The sequence below is a fragment of the Cetorhinus maximus genome, chromosome 1 (genome assembly GCF_964194155.1).
Source record: "Cetorhinus maximus chromosome 1, sCetMax3.hap1.1, whole genome shotgun sequence".
NCBI lineage: Eukaryota > Metazoa > Chordata > Chondrichthyes > Lamniformes > Cetorhinidae > Cetorhinus > Cetorhinus maximus.
In genome coordinates, this window is record NC_135879.1 from 168,398,221 (window position 1) to 168,416,141 (window position 17,921).

The window sequence follows — 17,921 nt, forward strand, 5'->3', positions numbered from 1 at the left end:
GGCCTATGCTCTTTCACACATGCGTGCAAAAGAGTGCAGAAATCTCCCAGAGGCACGAACCTGCCTCAGGTAGATTAATTTCAGTATGAACATTGCAAAAAAGAAAAAAAATGATTCAGACATGTCCGCTCAGTGTCACATGAGTTGGGAAAGGTTTATGAATTTTGATTAAAATTTTTATTTCGTTAATCAATCCTTCATGAAACCTCATCCCAGCCATGGATGAGGTTTCATGAAAAATGCGAAGGCTGCCTGGGCTCTTCGCCTGCCCCCCCAACCATAAGGTTGGACAGGCAGCCCTAACAATTGCTTCAATTAGTTTATTAATGGCCTTAACAGGCCTTTGACAGTTTGGCGGGCGCGCAGCCGACTCCGGTGCACCGGATTCACCACACAGCATGATTCTGACCCTGAAGGTGTATTATTGCCTTCAGAGCCTATTATTGCAATCAATTGAGTAGTTAATGACCTTAATTAATACCTTAATTAACATTTACATAATGCAAGTGGATTTCCAACTTTTGACTCCGTCCGCATAACTGATTGTTCGAATCCGGCGTGATGACATCGGAAACACTGCCCACATCATCATGCCCAATATAATATTCCCCTGTGCGGAAATCGCTCCTGTTTTTGGGAGCGTATTACTCAGCCCATAGTATATGAAGGTGTGGATTTGAGTAAACACCACCAGAAAATTACAATATATATTCTGTAATTTGTTCATTTTCTTTAATACAATTTTACCATAGGTTCTATAAGAATTAATATTGATATCGCAAAGGATACACAATAAACAAATAAAGTTATATAACAGGCATAGTATTGTTCCATGAATACCAACAGTTCTCAAAATCCCACCCAATTGGTCATTCTTAAAGACTGAACAATGAATATCTTGTCTATTTTATCAAGGAAGGTATACCCAGGTGAGATACTATCCTCACCAAATATACCTACGTGTACATGATAGCAGAAAAGCTAACAGAACCAATAATACTGTGTTGAGTTTTTCTCCTTTTAGCCCCAGGAAAGAGGTATATGTAAGATTAATGCTTCTACCAGGAGAAGGCAGTTAGTCAGCTCTGAACAAATATCAAACCTGTTCTCCTTTACGCCTATCAAACATACCCATTACCTTTCTAAACTATGATGACAACCCTGTTCAGTATTCCTTTATCTCATCTAATGCAGTCTATATGTTTAAATTCATTACAGCACTGATCTTCCTTTTCTCTGAGCTATAAATAGGGCACCTTTAATATTCTTTCAACCCCTTCTTCTATGGTCGGGCCGCTTGTATGACAGGGGGCCTATTCACTGCCCCCAGTTTTCTCCCCTACCAAAAGTGAAGATAAACTTCTATCAATTCTTTAAAACTCAAGAATAAGGGTGACTTAGCCATTATTTCATAACTTAAATCCTCTCTTCTAGTCCATTCAACTTTTGTAATGTCCTGCACTTTGATCCTTTCCTTTGTTTTTTCATTTGAATAATAAGTTCACAATTTAGCCTTTTTGGTGACAAGTTCTCTTGCCTCCATTTGTTACCTTGCAATGAAATTAAGGTGAGGAATTTTGGAGTGAGCAATCAAAACTACATCATGTCCAGCTTGATTCAGTGGTAACAATGTTGCCTCGAAGTCAGAAGTTGCTAGATTTAAGCGCCACTCCAAGAATTGGTAATATAATCCATTTTGACACTGCAACAATTAGCTAAGGGAGTGCTGCATTGTCTGAGGTGCAGTCCTTTAGATAAGGAGTTAAACTGAAACATTGCCTGCCCTAGCAGGTAGAAGTAAAAAATCCTAAGGTTCTACTTGAAGATGATCAAAGGGTTCATCCTGGTGTCCTGTCCAACATTTATCCTTTCAGCAACATCACTATAACTGTTTAGCTAGTCTTCTAACTCATCGCTGTTTGTGGCACCTTGCTGTGCATAAATTGGCTGCCACATCTTGCTACATTACACACTTGAAGTTATTATAATTTGGTTGTGAAATGCTTTTGGAAGTCCTGAAGTCATATATTCCTCAATTCCGTGGGGCTAATGAGTGTCAGCAGGTCATTCAAAACTAGTGGCATTACAGCTGAACCAGTCCACATATGTACCTGTTCCTCATTCCAGAAGGATTCAGAGGATAGCATCAGAAATAGAAACCCTGATCAATTTTTGCAAGGATATGCTGAGGACAATATCACCATGCTGTCAAAGGTCAGGTAACCCAGTAATGCCTGAATCAAATCCAAGGTCATTATGGTCTGTGCAGCATGAACACTCTCTGGATAAAATCAAGGAGCTATTAACATACAAACTAGGAGCGGGCCTTTTAAACAGCCAGTCTTGGGATTCAGCAGCCCCTGTAGCTGTCTCTGGATTGTTTCTGGGAACAGAGGGCCCAACATGCACCCACTCCCCAGAACAAAAATACAGCCTTTTGGGGCAGTTTCTCCCTAGATGGGTGCGCCAAGCCAGGTAATTTCCCAACTCTACACACCCACCTCAGAAAATCCCGGCCTTGGTGTCACATGTGGTCCCAAAATGAGCTTCTGACCATCACTAAAACTGTCTATTTCCGCCTCTATAACATCACCTAACTTCAGCTCATCTGCTGCTGAAACCCTCATTCATGACTTTGTTACCTCTAGATTCAACTATTCCCATGCACTCCTGGCTGATCCCTCACACTTTACCCTCTGGAAACATGAGGCTATTCAAAACTCTGTTGCCCGTGTCTTAACTTGCAGCAAATCCCATTTTTAAAAATTCATCTGTGGGATGTGGGTGTCGCTGGCTAGGCCAGCATTTATTGACCGTCCTAATTGCCCTTGAGAAGGTGGTGGTGAGCTGCCTTTTTGAACCACTGCAGTCCCTGTGGTGTAGGTACACCCACAGTGCTGTTAGGGAGGGAGTCCCAGGATTTTGACCCAGCGACAGTGAAGGAACAGCAATATATTTCCAAGTCAGGATGGTGAGTGTCTTGGAGGGGAACTTTCAGGTGGTGGTGTTTCCGTGTATTTGCTGTTCTTGTCCTTCTAGATGGTAGCAGTCTTCGGTTTGGAAGGTGCTGCCTAAGGAGTTTTGGTGAGTTCCTGCAGAGCATCTTGTAGATTGTATACGCTGCTGCTACTGTTCATCTGTGTTGGTGGGAGTGAATGTTTGTGGATGTGGTGTCAATCAAGTGGGCTGCTTTGCCCTGGATGGTGTCAAGCTTCTTGAATGTTGTTGGAGCTGCACTCATCCAGGCAAGTGGGGAGTATTCCATCACACTCCTGACTTGTGCCTTGTAGATGGTAGACAGGCTTTGGGGATCCAGGAGGTGAGTAACTCGCTGCAGGATTCCTAGCCTATGACCTGCTCTTGTAGCCATAGTATTTATATAGATAATCCAGTTCCATTCCTGGTCAATGGTCACCCCCAGGATGTTGATAGTGGGGAATTCAGTAATGGTAATGCCATTGAATATCAAGGGATGATGGTTAAATTCTCTCTTGTTGGAAATAGTCATTGCCTGGCACTTGTGTGGCATGAATATTACTTGTCACTTTTCAGCCCAAGCCTGGATATTGTCCAGGTCTTGCTGCATTTGGACATGGACTGCTTCAGTAACTTAGGAGTCGTGAATGGTGTTGAACATTGTGCAATCATCATCGAGCATCCCCACTTCTGAACTTATGATGGGAGGAAGGTCAGTGATGAAGCAGCTGAAGATGGTAGGGCCTAGGACACTACCCTGAAGAATTCCTACATTAATGTCCTGGAACTGAGATGATTGACCTCCCTTCTCCTCTCATGTATGTACTCGTTGACCCATATTGAGTTCTGGTCAAGCAACATCATGGCTTTAAAATTTTCATCCATAATCCCTCCATGACCTTGCCTCTCTCTAGCTCTGTATCTCTTCCAGCTCCATAACCCTCTGAGTCATCTGCACTCCTCAAATTCTGGCCTTTTGTGCATAGCAATTATAATTGCTCCACCATTGTTGGCCGCGCCTTGAGTTGTCCAGACCCCAGTGCTCTAGAACTCCCTCCCTACACCTCTCCACCTCACTTTCCTCCTTTGAGACAGTACTTAAAACCTGCCTCTTCAATCAAACTTTTGTTCATCTGATCTAATATCGCCTTATGTGGCTTGGCATCATACTTTGTTTTATAATGCTCCCGTAAAACTCCTTGGGACATTGTTGTTGTTGGACAAGTGACCTAACTGTTGCTCCAGGTGGAGGACTTACAAATACCTTATACAATAACAACTTTTATTTATATAGTGCCTTTAAAGTAGTAAAAATTCCCCACAGTGCTTCACAGAAATGCAAAATTTCACACAAAGCCATATAAAGAGATACAAGAAGTGAATAAAACTTGGTCAAAGGGCCATATTTTAACGAGCGACTTAAAGGAAGGAGAGAGGGATGGGAGAGGATTAGAGAAAGAATTTCTGATCTCACGCAGCTGAAAAATTGTCCTCCAATGGTTGAGCAATGAAGCACATGGAGGCAGAAAAGGCCAGAATTGGACGAGCACAGAGATCTCAGAGGACTGTTGATCTGGAGGAGGTTACAGATATAGAGAAGAATTTGAACTTAAAATTATCATCCTTAACAGTCATATAATCCATTTCAAATTGCACTCTATTGTTCTCCCGAGATATTCTAGTATATTATTTGCCTTTTCTAACCACAACCAGGCCTTGAGCAAATTGTTACATATATTTAATTCCATTAAATTCAAACATCACTATCTTCATCAATGTGTTGTACAACTGCAACACATACTGACACTGTTGGGCCATGATGTTGCACTGTGTAGCACTGGTGTAGTTTCTGTTAAGCCAATAGACAAGGGGATGTATTGTCAGCACATTAAGGATTTGTACACAAATACATATTTTAGACTTAAGTCTTCTTGCTTGCATTGTTCCCCAATATTTGTCTTGTAACCCTCTCCTCCATTTTGGGATTAACTGTTGAGGGCAGGGGCCATAGTATGACTCAAATTTTGTTGTTGAGGGTAAGGTGGCGGATGGTAACTGGAGCCTGTTATATAAATTATTCTCTTATAATGGTTCTGACAAGCATTACATTGATACTCAACTTAAGAACAATTGTGGCTCAGGTCTACAGAAAAAGTATTTAAAAAGAAAAAACTGCAAATGCTGAGATAAAATTATAAAAATAATGGACATGAATCCAAAAGAGACATAAATTGGTTAATGTCCTGTCAGAATTGCAGAAATATTAACATATTTTTCTCTTTTCATATCCCAACAGACCTGCTGTGCACTTATTTTTCTTTATAATTCTGAAAACATAAGGTTTCTGATGTGAAAGGCTTGCTGTGTACAACAGGTAGTCAGTTACATTTCATTGTTTAGCATGAATCCCAGTAATTCCACTGTAATGTAAGTTTGCACTGGGTTAGTTAGTTGATCATTTTGCTGAGAACTCTGCAGGTTCAGATCCACAGTTTCAGTATCTCCTTGTACTTTTTTGTCCACGTTGCAGCAATTATCAAACACAGGATCACTTGAGCTATCTAGACCTGGTGCAATTTGCGACTCCGTCACATTTAAGGAGTTCTTCAAATATGGATTGGTTTTAGCTATTGGTTGAAACACATCATTTTCATCAGTATTTTGTGGACACCAGTTTTCTTCCGCTCCATCAACTGCATTTATTTCAGTTTCAAAGTCGCTTGTACTTTTTTGCGAAGTAGTTGAAAGTAGCGGCTGTTTTGACAATGACCTGCTAATGTCAGGGATTTGGCTTTTGTAGCCTTGCTCCAAGACCGTGTACATTACAGTATTCATAGACTGTAACAAATTGGTCTTTTCACCATTTGAAGTGCTCTGTTGAGGGGGAGACACAGTAAGGGAACATTCTAATTCTGCTGTGTGAAGTTGTGAAGTTTTTTCTTTCCTTACAGGTTGTAGCATGCTTTCCTCAGACAGAGATAAGACTTCGACCGTGCTGAAGTCAGTGTTGCAGTCACTCCCTGGATTCAGTAGTTTAGGGGTTTGGCCATTCTTGAAAGAGAAAGGAAGAAGTTAATCCTTCTGGCAAAATAATATTCTCTTTTCTCCAATACTGCTATCTGCCTGTGATTTTGTATTATTTCCAAGGTGCCATTGCCACTTCCCACCCAGAGCCTATCGTTGATCCTCTTTATGAGTCTATGGATGCTGATTTGCTAAGTCAGTTATCATATCTTTTTCTAGTCCATGCCACTATTTTCACAAAGATTTGCACAACTTAAAACTAATTTTGGTTTTTTCTCTGTATTGGCACTAACTGACTAAAATGAATCACTAGAAGTGAAGTGCACTTCCCCAGCAGGTAGTCAGTCACATACTGCTTGAGGTTTACACTAGATGGTCATTTTCTAACCTTCATTTTAAATGGAGTTAACATTCATGATAACTTGTGTCATGCCCAGTATATTATAAAATTTCAATCAATACTTTTAAAAGCTGGACACAAACTAATGAATGCTGCAAATCATGTGACCTTTGACATTTGCACTACAGACAGTACCAAGCCTCAAGTGAATACCTAATTAAATATGGACATTCGCAGCCACCCATGGAATTCACACAGCTCTTTGTTTAAGGACTGGCCAACATAAAAGAACATGGAATTTCCAGACTGCCTGATTCCCACTTTCATACTTAACAAAAGGGAAGATTGAAATTCAATTGGTGACAGACAGAAATGAATAGCCCCTATCACTGTCCCACTGTATGATGACTGTCTCAATCTCTCAGAGGTGTTAACCCACAGCTCAGAATGTGGAATCAACATGAACACAACATCTTTTTGGAGAAGGACTTGTACTTGCGAAAAGTCGCATGGTGAGACAGCTATGTTGCCTTTGTTTGCTTACTGCAAACAGCTCTTAGCTGATTCTTTTAGTTCCACCAAAGCCATCAAACAAGCTATACAGCCATCTGAACCAGATTCATAAACAAGCTGTGAGACATCAGGTAGCCAAAACACATAATGTGTTCCAGTTAAAACTTACCTGAGAACCAACCCCTTAGAAATTCAACCACAAGAAACCTCACAACCTGCTGTGAACCCTTTCCTTTACAAAACCATCATTCCAACTTTAAAAGCATCAAAACCATCCAAGAAACTACAAGCCTGCCATGCAGGAGACCAGGAATCATAAACCAGAGACTGACATAACTGTAGCCTTTAAAAATGCATGACTTTTATCTGTATCTAATTTTTGTGATTCTGTGTATGTGTGAGAGAATGAGCATGTCTGATGTTACATTTAATTCAGGGTAAGTGTGTGAGAATAAATAACCTTTATTTTTAAACTCACAAAAGCTTGTTGTTGAATTATTTAATTGGGATACACACTCAAACAGGATAAGAAAAGGCACCGCTCTGTCTATATAAAACATACGGATCACAGTAAGAGAGCACATAAATTCTGTCTGTGACAAATGACATCCTACATTCTGAATGCTAATTGGCTTTTAATAAGTAATGAATGGAGCTCTCCTCAGTGCCATTTCTATTGCTAGTAAGTGTCAGTTTGGCTCAGTGATAGCATTCTCACCCATGTCAAAAGTTTGATGGTTTAAGTCCCTCTCCAGGACATGCGCATATTATCTAAGCAAACACTTTAGTGCTGTGCTGAAGAAGGAGCTGTCTTTTGAATGAGGAGCTAAACAGAGGCCCCATCAGCCTGCTGATGCCTCACAGTATTCAAACAAAAGCGGGGAATCCTTATGGTGCCCTGGATAACATCTATCCCCCAAGTCAGACCAGCATAACTGATTAACTGGTTATTTGTCTAATGCACTATTTTAGGAACCTTGCAATACACAATTTGGCTGCCACATTTGTCTATGAAACAACAGATTACTTTCCAAAATAATTCATTGACTGTAAAGTACAAGCATCTTGGTTACCTAACAGCAGGTTATCACTGCTTTCCTTCTCATGGCTACCACTGACCTCTCCTTTATGTATAATCAATATCAAGCAATTCGAATTAGCTCCACAAGTTTGTACATCCAAGTACACTAACAGTTTTAACCACATCTCCCATGCTATATGTTTTTAAATTAAAGGGGCTGATAATACAATGGCAGTTGCCAATGCACTGAAATATACTGGCAGCTCACTCTCCAGCAAATCAAGCACAGAGGCCGGAGGTCTACAAAGACCTCAGCATGCCTCAGTATGAACAGTAAGTGCAAATGGGGCTAGAAATCAATGCACGAGTTGTACACTAGGCTCATTAGGCCAACTGAGTTGTAATTAAATGCTGTATCCAGTCATAACACACCTAAGAAGTACACATTGCGAATGAGCACCAAAGGAGAGGCAGCTTTTTCATTAAAAAAGAAGTTGATCATCTCCACCCTTTTCCTCCCACCTCTGCCATGTTTGGAAATGGCAGCCAACAGTCCTTTGCTGGCTGCATGCTACCTAATGATGTGTCCCTGACACTTCCAGCACATTGTGAGACATGCACACAGAGTAAATTACACATTATAGAGTAAAGCAAGGTGAGGTCAGCAGGTGCTGTGATGCATCACCAGTCCTGAGAAATCATCTCCACTCACTAAACTCTAACCATCTTCCATTGTGCAATCAGTAGGTGGGCCATGACTGCCTGGATATTTTATAGAGCAACATATGATTATATATTACAGAAACTTTGCAGCAATAATATATACCAGAAGTATTATTAATTAGGACACATTAGTATCAATCTCTTGCATATATTTTATGAAACATTCAATCACTGTTTTTATTTTTGTGATAGACAACTAGATGGTACCTAATAAAAGTGCAAATGAGAAAGATCAGAATCTAAGCTGTTAAAAGAATGTGACAACTTTTTACAGTAAAATCATTTCAAGGTAGAAAATAAAAATTTATGGAGAAAATGTGGATTTTTCTGTTGAATTTAGAAAAACACCCATCTGTTTTACCTGTATCATCACCAAATTATAAATTACACCCAAAGTGATATAATGATAAGGACTATTAGACAAAAAATAATTAACTCCACATCACATAAACTTTCTAATCAAAATAAATTATATTTAGATTAGATTATGCAAATCAGTTCCTCTGTCTTCAAAAGATGTCACAAACATACAAATCAAGTTAAAATAAAAGCAAAATACTGCAGAAGCTGGAAAAATAAACAAAAGGTCTTCCACCGGAAATGCTAACTCTCTTTTTCTCTCCACAGATGCTACCTGGCCTGCTGAGTATTTCCAACATTTTCTGTTTCTGTACCAAATTAAAACCTCCTCTACAAATCAAAATCGTAAGGGCAGAATAAGTATACCTTATATTGACATTCATGAAACCAATCAGCCAAAGTGCTGCCTGCTGGATCTGCAACATCAGGCCAAATGCGCTTTTTAATCCTAAAAGAGTCAGAGATGATTATTATATTTATAATCTTGGTCATGGGAAATAAAACATTTTACAAGTTTTCACCTACTCAGTTTCCTCAGGAATGTGAGAACTGAAAAACCTATTTCAGATTAACACAATACTACGTTATTAAACTCAACCTATGGATATAAGCAAAGTACAAACAAAGCTTACCACTTAAGTGGAATATAAGAGTTAGTGACAAAGTCCCACAAGTATAAGCTACTTCCATTGGCAGAATTTTACGCCAGCAGGATTTTACGCTCCCGCCAAAGTCAATGGGCTCATGAACAGCTCGCCACATTTTTATGGCCCCGCCCCTCCATGATGGAGGCGTAAACTTCCACCCTATGTCTCCAGTATATAAAACCAATACTAATGAAGTCAAATGACCCCTTTATTGTCCTTGTGAACAAAAAGGGCCAGATTTTCATAGAATTGGACAGACTCAAAAGGCCTTTAAAAATGGTGGATGGGACCTGGATGCACAAGTCTCATCCCCTTTTTGACAGATCTTTTTTGCCAGGAGAGGGAAAGGAGACAGGCATGAATCACACAGATGGGAAACTCAAACTCAGTAGGGCTATTTGAAAATCAATGTTGAGTTCAAACAGACCCCATTTTCGCTATCCCAAGGACCTTAGCCTGCAGAGTTAGAACCATTATTTTGTGGAGGAGGCATAAACGCTCTTGCAGGGCAGTTAATGTCTGGTTAAGTGTCATGATATGAAGTGATTAAAAACCCTAGCCCTTTAAAAATGAAAAAAAAACCAGACTGCAGTTGTCAGTTAGAGTGAAAATATAGACACTGGAGTGCATTGATTGACAGGCCATCTGGTATAGCTTAGAAAAAAACCTGTTCCTGCAGTTTCAATAGACTTCACTGTTGATATTTCCCATGGGTCGTTATTACAGCTGAGTCCATTATGAATGCTTGGCTGAGTTTCAAAACCTACAAACCACTTATTGCTGCAGGCGGCTGAGTTCACATTTTGATGAAGAGTTTTAGGAGGCTATTCAAGGATTAGTTGTCTTTGATGTGGTTAGTGAATAGAAGTTCTTCTGTTTTTACAACAGATTGACCACTTGAGGGGATTTAAATTTTTTAGATAGGTTTCATGAATGAGTTTTTTTTTCAATATGAGTTGAAAGTGACTGCCCTTGACATTAAGGCAGCATTTTACTAAGTGTGGAATCAAGAAGCCCTAGGAAGACTGAAGTCAATGCGAATTGGGGGAAAACTCTCCACTGGTTGGAGTCATACCTAGCACAAAGGAAGATGATTGTGATTGTTGGAGATCAATCAACTCAGTCCTAGGACATTGCTGCAGGAGTTCCTCAGTGTAGTGTCCTAAGCCTAACCATCTTCAGCTGCTTCATTAATGACCTTCCCGCTATCATTAGGTCAGAAATTGGGATGTTCACAAACGATTGCACAATTTTCAGCACCAGTCATAACTCCTCAGATACTGAAGCAGTCGCCACACAAGTGCCAAGCAATGACCATCTCCAACAAAAGAGAATCTAACCATTGCCCCTTGACATTCAATGGCATGACCATCACTGAATATCCAACTATCAACATCCTGGGGATTACCATTGGCCAGAAACTGAACTGGACTAGCCATATAAATGCTGTGGCTACAAGAACAGGTCAGAGGCTAGGAATCCTGCGGCAAGTAACTCACCTAGTGACTACCCAAAGCTTGTCCACCATCCACAAGGCACAAGTCAAGAACGTGATGGAATACTATCCCCTTGCCTGGATGAGTGCAGCTCCAGCAACACTTAGGAAGCTTGACACCATCCAGGACACAGCAGCCCACTTGATTGGCACCCCATCCACCACCTTAAACATTCACTCCCTCCACTCTGAAGCAGTGTGTACCATCTACAAGGTGTACTGCAGCAACTCATCAAGGCTCCTTTGACAGCATCTTCCAAACCGATGATCTCTACCACCTAGAAGGACAAGGGCAACAGAGACATGGGAACACCACCACCTGGAAGTTCCCCTCCAAGTCACACACCATCCTGACTTGGAACTATATCACCGTTCCTTCACTGTCGCTGCCTCAAAATCCTGGAATTCCCTCCTCTACACCACATGGACTGCAGCGGTTCAGGAAGCCGGCTCACTACCACCTTCACAAGGGCAATTAGGGATGGGCAATAAATGCTGGCCTAGACAGTGATGCCCACATCCATGAATGAATATGAGAAACAGACCAAGTGTGCAGTGGTAGTTCTTTTAGGTGTTTAGAAGGTTAATTTTTTTCATCTCCACTTGACTCCTGAGATTTTCCCTGGATACTGGGTGAACAGGGGTATGGAGGATACATGGAGGCATCAAAAGGGCATGGAGATGGCATGGGGTTATGAAAGGGCATGGGAGTATGAGGAGGTACAGAGGTGGCATGGGAGTGTGGGGGCATGGCTTTATAGGGGCATGGAGGTGGCATGGGGTTGGGTAGAGGTATGAGGGGTGAGGGCTAGATGGCCTAAAGTCCATTAATGCAACTGGGCTGAAGTCTCAAAGAGCTGAGACGGGCCTTTGAACCAGTTTGACTCATCACTCGCCCATCACTGTGGCAACATCCCAAGGCTGGGGGGGCCTAACTCCATCTCACCCTTGCCTCCCTGGAATGAAAATATAGCAGGTGAGAGCCCTCTCAAAAGAAATGGATCTGTTGAGTTGGGAAATTTCCTGACTTGAGCTCCCCGTTTCAATGATGAAAATACAGCCCAAATTTTCATCTTCGCCATTAGGATGTCCTCTGCCATATAGTGCGGCGCTATCACTGGGCTAAGTGAGGCAAACAAAGGACAGGTCCAGAAGTCCAACACTGGACACCCATGAAAAGCTGTGGCTCATTAACCGCAGCAGAATACAAACTGGACAGGTTACACCTAGGCAGGACTGGGACTGATGTCCTAGGGGGAATATTTGCTAGAGTGATTGGGGAGGGTTTGAACTAAAATGGCAGGGGGATGGAAACCTATGCAAGGAGATAGAGGGGGTGGAATCAAGGACAAGGACAAAAGACAGAAAGGGGAATAAGAAAAGTGATAGGCAGAGAAATCAAGGGCAAGAATCAAACAGGGCCTCAGTGAAAAATAGTGGGAACAGGACAAGTAACACGAGGAGGATTTGCAAAAAATTCGATGAATTAACCACGCAAATAGATGTAAACAGATATGATATAGTCGGGGTTACAGAGACATGGCTGCAGGGTGACCGGGGATGGGAACTGAACATCCAGGGGTATTCAGTATTTAGGAAGGACAGACAAAAAGGAAAAGGCGGTGTAGTTGCATTGCTGGTTAAAGAGGAAATTAACGCAATAGCAAGGAAAGATATTAACTCCGACCATGTGGAATCTGTATGGGTAGAGCTGAGAAACAATAAGGGGCAAAAAACGTTAGTGGGAGTTGTATATAGACCCCCAAACTGTAGTGGTGATGTTGGGAATGGCATTAAACAGGAAATTAGAGACGCATGCAATAAAGGAATATCTGTAATTATGGGTGACTTTAATCTGCATATAGATTGGGCAAATCAAATTAGTAACAATACCGTAGAGGAGGAATTCCTGGAGTGTATGCGGGATGGTTTTCTGGATCAATACATTGAGGAACCAACTAGAGAACAGGCCATCCTCGACTGGGTATTGTGTAATGAGAAAGGAATAATTGGCAATCTAGTTATGCAAGGCCCCTTGAGGATGAGCGACCATAACATGATACAATTATTCATCAAGATGGAGAGTGACATAGTTGATTCTGAGACTTGGGTCCTGAATCTTAATAAAGGAAACTACGATGGTATGGGGCATGAGTTGGCTATGATGGATTGGGAAATGATACTTAACGGGATGACGGTGGATAGGCAATGGCAAACATTCAAAGTGCGCATGGGTGAACTGCAACAATTGTTTATTCCTGTCTGGTGCAAAAGTAAAACAGGAAAGGTGGCCAAACCATGGCTTACAAGGGAAATTAGAGATAGTATTAGATCCAAGGAAATGGCATACAAATTGGCCAGAAAAAGCAACTGACCTGAGGATTGGGAGCAGTTTAGAATTCAGCAAAGGAGGACCAAAGGATTGATTAAAAAGGGGAAAATAGAGTACGAAAGTAAGCTTGTGGGGAGCATAAAAACTGACTGTAGAAAGGACATACCTTTTATAGGTATGTGAAGAGAAAAAGATTGGTGAAGACAAATGTAGGTCCCTTACAGTCAGAAACAGGGGAATTTATAATGGGGAACAAAGTAAAATAGCTGACCAACTAAATACATACTTTGGTTCTGTCTTCACAAAGGAGGACACTAATAACATGCCAGAAACATTGGGGAACACAGGGTTTAGTGAGAGGGAGGAACTGAAAAAAATCAGTATTAATAGGGAAATGGTGTTGGGGAAATTGATGGAACTGAAGGCCGATAAATCCCCATGGCCTGATAGTCTACATCCCAGAGTACTTAAGGAAGTGGCCCTAGAAATAGTGGATGCATTGGTGGTCACCTTCTGAGATTCTATAGACTCTGGAACAGTTCCTACAGATTGGAGGGTAGCTAATGTAACCCCACTATTTAAAAAAGGGAGGTAGAGAGAAAACAGGGAATTATAGACCTGTCAGCCTGACGTCGGTAGTGGGGAAAATTCTAGATGCCATTATAAAAGATTTAATAGCTGAGCACTTGGAAAATAGTGGCAGAATCGGACAGAGTGAGCATGGATTTATGAAAGGGAAATAATGCTTGACAAATCTACTGGAATTTTGCGAGAGTAGATGAGGGGGAGCCAGTGGATGTGGTTTATTTGGACTTTCAGAAGGCTTTCGACAAAGTCCCACGTAAGAGATTAACATGTAAAATTAAAGCGCATGGGATTGGGGGTAGTGTATTGAGATGGATAGAAAACTGGTTGGCAGGCAGGAAACAAAGAGCAGGAATAAACAGGTCTTTTTCTGAATGGCAGGCAGTGACTAGTGGGGTACCGCAGGGATCGGTGCTGGGACCCCATCTATTCACAATATATATTAATGATTTAGATGAGGGAACTAAATGTAATATCTCCAAATTTGCAGATGACACAAAGCTGGGTGGGAGGGTGAACTATAAGGAGGATGCAGAGATACTTAAGTGTGATTTGGACAAGCTGAGTGAGTGGGCAAATGCATGGCAGTACAATGTGGATAAATGTGAGGTTATCCACTTTGGTGGCAAAAACAGGAAGGCAGATTATTATCTGAATGGCTATAAATTGAGAGAGGGGAATTTGCAAAGAGACCTGGGTGTCCTCATACACCAGTCCCTGAAGGTGCAGCAGGGGGTAAAGAAGGCAAATGGTATGCTGGTATTCATTGCGAGAGAATTCAAGTACAGGAGCAGGGATGTCATGCTGCAATTATACAGGGCCTTGGTGAGACCACACCTGGAATATTGTGTGCAGTTTTGGTCTCCTTATCTGAGGAAGGATGTTCTTGCTATACAGGGAATGCAGCGAAGGTTTTCCAGACTGATTCCTGGGATGGTGGGATTGACATATGAGGACAGATCGAGTCGGTTTGGATTATATTCGCTAGAGTTCAGAAGAATGAGGGGGGAATCTCATAGAAACCTATAAAATTCTAACAAGACTAGACAGGGTGGATGCAGGAAGGATGTTCCGAATGGTGGGGGAGTCCAGAACCAGGGGTCACAGTCTGAGGATACAGGGTGGACCATTTAGGACTGAGATGAGGAGAAATTTCTTCACCCAGAGAGTGGTGAGCCTGTGGAATTCGTTGCCACAGAGAGTAGTTGAGGCCAAAACATTGTATGTTTTCAAGAAGGAGTTAGATATAGCTCTTGGGGCGAAAGGGCTCAAAGGATATGGGGAGAAAGCAGGAGCAGCCTATTGACTTGGATGATCAGCCATGATCATAATGAATGGCGGAGCAGGCTTGAAGGGCCGAATGGCCTACTCCTGCTCCTATGTTTCTATATATAACCTGACTTTACACCAAGAGTGGGTGTTTCCTTTCACCTTTTTATACTCCTCTTAGTGATTAAATAACGGGATTCTATTGGAGGAATTCTATTGGAGGGATTCTATTGGAGGGGGGGGGTGGTGGTGGAGGAGGGGTGGGGGGGAGGGCTTTGGAGGCCAGTGGAAGGGGCACAAAGGGGAGGGGGTACCATCTTGGGAGAGTTCCCCGATAAATGCAGGGCACCCCCCCCAAGAGAGCTACCCACCCATCCTTCCCGCTTTTGAGCCCAAGGTCGTGAAGGAGTGGCTGGCTTCCTTCATTCTGCCTCCCCCAGCCTCATATCTTATTGTGGCAGAGGCGGAAACAGGCCCTTAACTGGCCAGTTCAGAGCCTCAATAGGCTTAAGGGCAGGCAGGCTGACTGATGCCTTACCCACCCACCGTATTATGGGAGACTGCTCGAGGGTGCCCATTCTATTTTACATGCCCGCCACCTGCAAATATGCTAGCAAAGAGGGGAGGGGTGGGGGGGAGAGGGGTGTAAAATTCTAACCCCGTTCCCCCACACCAACCCCCCCAATTTCTGAGAGTTTTTTGGACAATTTTGGATAAACAATAAGGAAAATCTTTTTCTAAGAGTACAATAGTGTACAGTTAGTGTCAGTATGGTTTGGCTAGTAAGAGGGTATATCATGTAGAGTTCCCACTCCTGATCATTGTTCAATGATCATTACTGTAAAGAGCATATGTGGTGTTATATGGAACAGGACACCCCAGACATTAAGTGTGGTAAGGATACTTCCAGGAGGCCCACCCTGAAGGAAAAATACTGCTCCAGAGTGGTCCTCTCCTTAAAATATGATCACCTTCCCCCCTATACTTTCTTTGTGGCCTATAACACCCATTTCCTGTAAGGGAACGAGGTTCCAGTGCTGCAAGTGTAACCACCAGTCCCATCACTGACTACTGACATCAGACATTCCAGATTCCAACCCACAAACTTGTCCTCAAGCATCATGTGATACACATTGCAATGTCACAGAATATGTATCAACTTTACATTGTGTAAATTTCCATATTCAGTGTTGCCAGCACAGAGCTCCAGGCACAGGGAATGAGTATTGGAGAATTGGACAGGAACTATCCAGCATTTCCCACCCATTCAATTCAGTTGTTGGAAAATCAACCCAATCGCCTGATTTTTCCCACATGCACTGTGTGTGAAGGTCTGTGCCTGCAGTGCTGATGACCAGAACTTACCCATTATTATTTGAAACGTCAAACATCAAAATATACTTACCTATGTTTATTTCTGAAACAGATTATCAAGAAATTTACTATTAGTAGGAAGCAGACAAGTACAGGCACCACAACCACCACAGTATCTTCTTGCTCTGTAATAAAATGATAAACTAGCTATTATTTTAAGGCAATACCAGTCACAACACAGATCATCAACTTATAATGCTTGTATTTCCCTTTAGATTTGACAAGACTTCCCTCAGTATTGTGTATCCACCATTTTGTTCCATTTACAGATACTGAAAGTTTTACCAGAAAATTCTGGTAAAGATCACCTTCTAAACAAAATGTCCATCCTGAGACCCACAGGCCAGATTGTGGCCCCCGAACCACTGTTCAAAATACCGGTAAGACATTTAAGTGAAGTTGAAGATTCTGCAAGTGGCTGCTCTGCCAATCACTGGCTATTCCTCTCCTGCATTTGCTGCTGATAGGCTCATTTAACAGCAAATGTGGGAGAGAAACAGGTTGTGATTGGAGGAGCAATGAACACCAGTGGCGATGAGTATGCTGGAGAAAAACAGAGGTTTCCGGTGTGAGGGGAACAGAGAGAGAGACTGCCGGGGACCATGGGGGAAGGAGAGAGAGACTGCCAGGGACCATGGGGGAAGGAGAGACTGCCGGGGACTTGGGGGAAGGAGAGAGAGAGAGAGAGGGAGAGTGTGTGGGAGAGGGAGAGTATGTGAGAGAGAGGGAGAGAGAGTGAGAGAGTGTGGTGCGTGTGTATGGGAGAGAGTGAGAGGGTGGTGTGTGTATGAGAGGGTGGTGTGTGTGTGTGTGAGAGAGGGTGCATATGTTTGTGAGTGAGAGAGAAGGAGAGAATGAATGTGAGAGAGAGAAACAGTTAGTGAGAGAGGGCATGTGTGTGTGAGAGCGAGTGTGAGAGAGAAAGTGTGTATGTGTATGAGAGAGTGAGTGCATGTGTGTGAGAGAAAGAAACTGAGTGTGAGTGTGTGTGAGAGAGTCAGTGTACTTGTGTGAGAGAGAGAGTCAGAGTGTGGTGCATGTGTATGAGAGGGTGAGTGCGTGTGAGGAGTGTGTGTGTGAGAGAGAGGGTGTGTGTGAGAGAAAGTGTGCGTGTGGATGAGAGAGCGAGTGTGTGTGTATGTGTGTGTGTATGTGTGTGTGTGTGAGAGAGTGTGTGTTTGGAAGAGACAGAGAATGAATGTGAGACAGAGAAACAGTGAGTGTGAGGGAGTGTGTGTGAGAGAAAGTGTACATGTGTATGA

General features: G+C 42.3%; 1 protein-coding gene across 2 annotated transcripts in view; it reads right to left on the minus strand.

Annotated features, from left to right (window-relative positions):
• Nucleotides 1–698: 698 nt before the first annotated feature.
• LOC144685179 (interleukin-6 receptor subunit beta-like) overlaps nt 699–17,921 on the minus strand; it is a 154,408-nt gene continuing 137,185 nt past the window's right edge. For both annotated transcript variants that reach the window (XM_078549626.1, XM_078549625.1), the window contains 3 exons: nt 16,691–16,784; nt 9,324–9,405; nt 699–6,027 (listed from right to left, as the gene is read on the minus strand). In XM_078549626.1, coding sequence (XP_078405752.1) covers nt 5,359–6,027; nt 9,324–9,405; nt 16,691–16,784 — 845 coding nt within the window. In that variant the 3' untranslated portion in view covers nt 699–5,358. The remainder of the gene's footprint in view (nt 6,028–9,323; nt 9,406–16,690; nt 16,785–17,921) is intronic.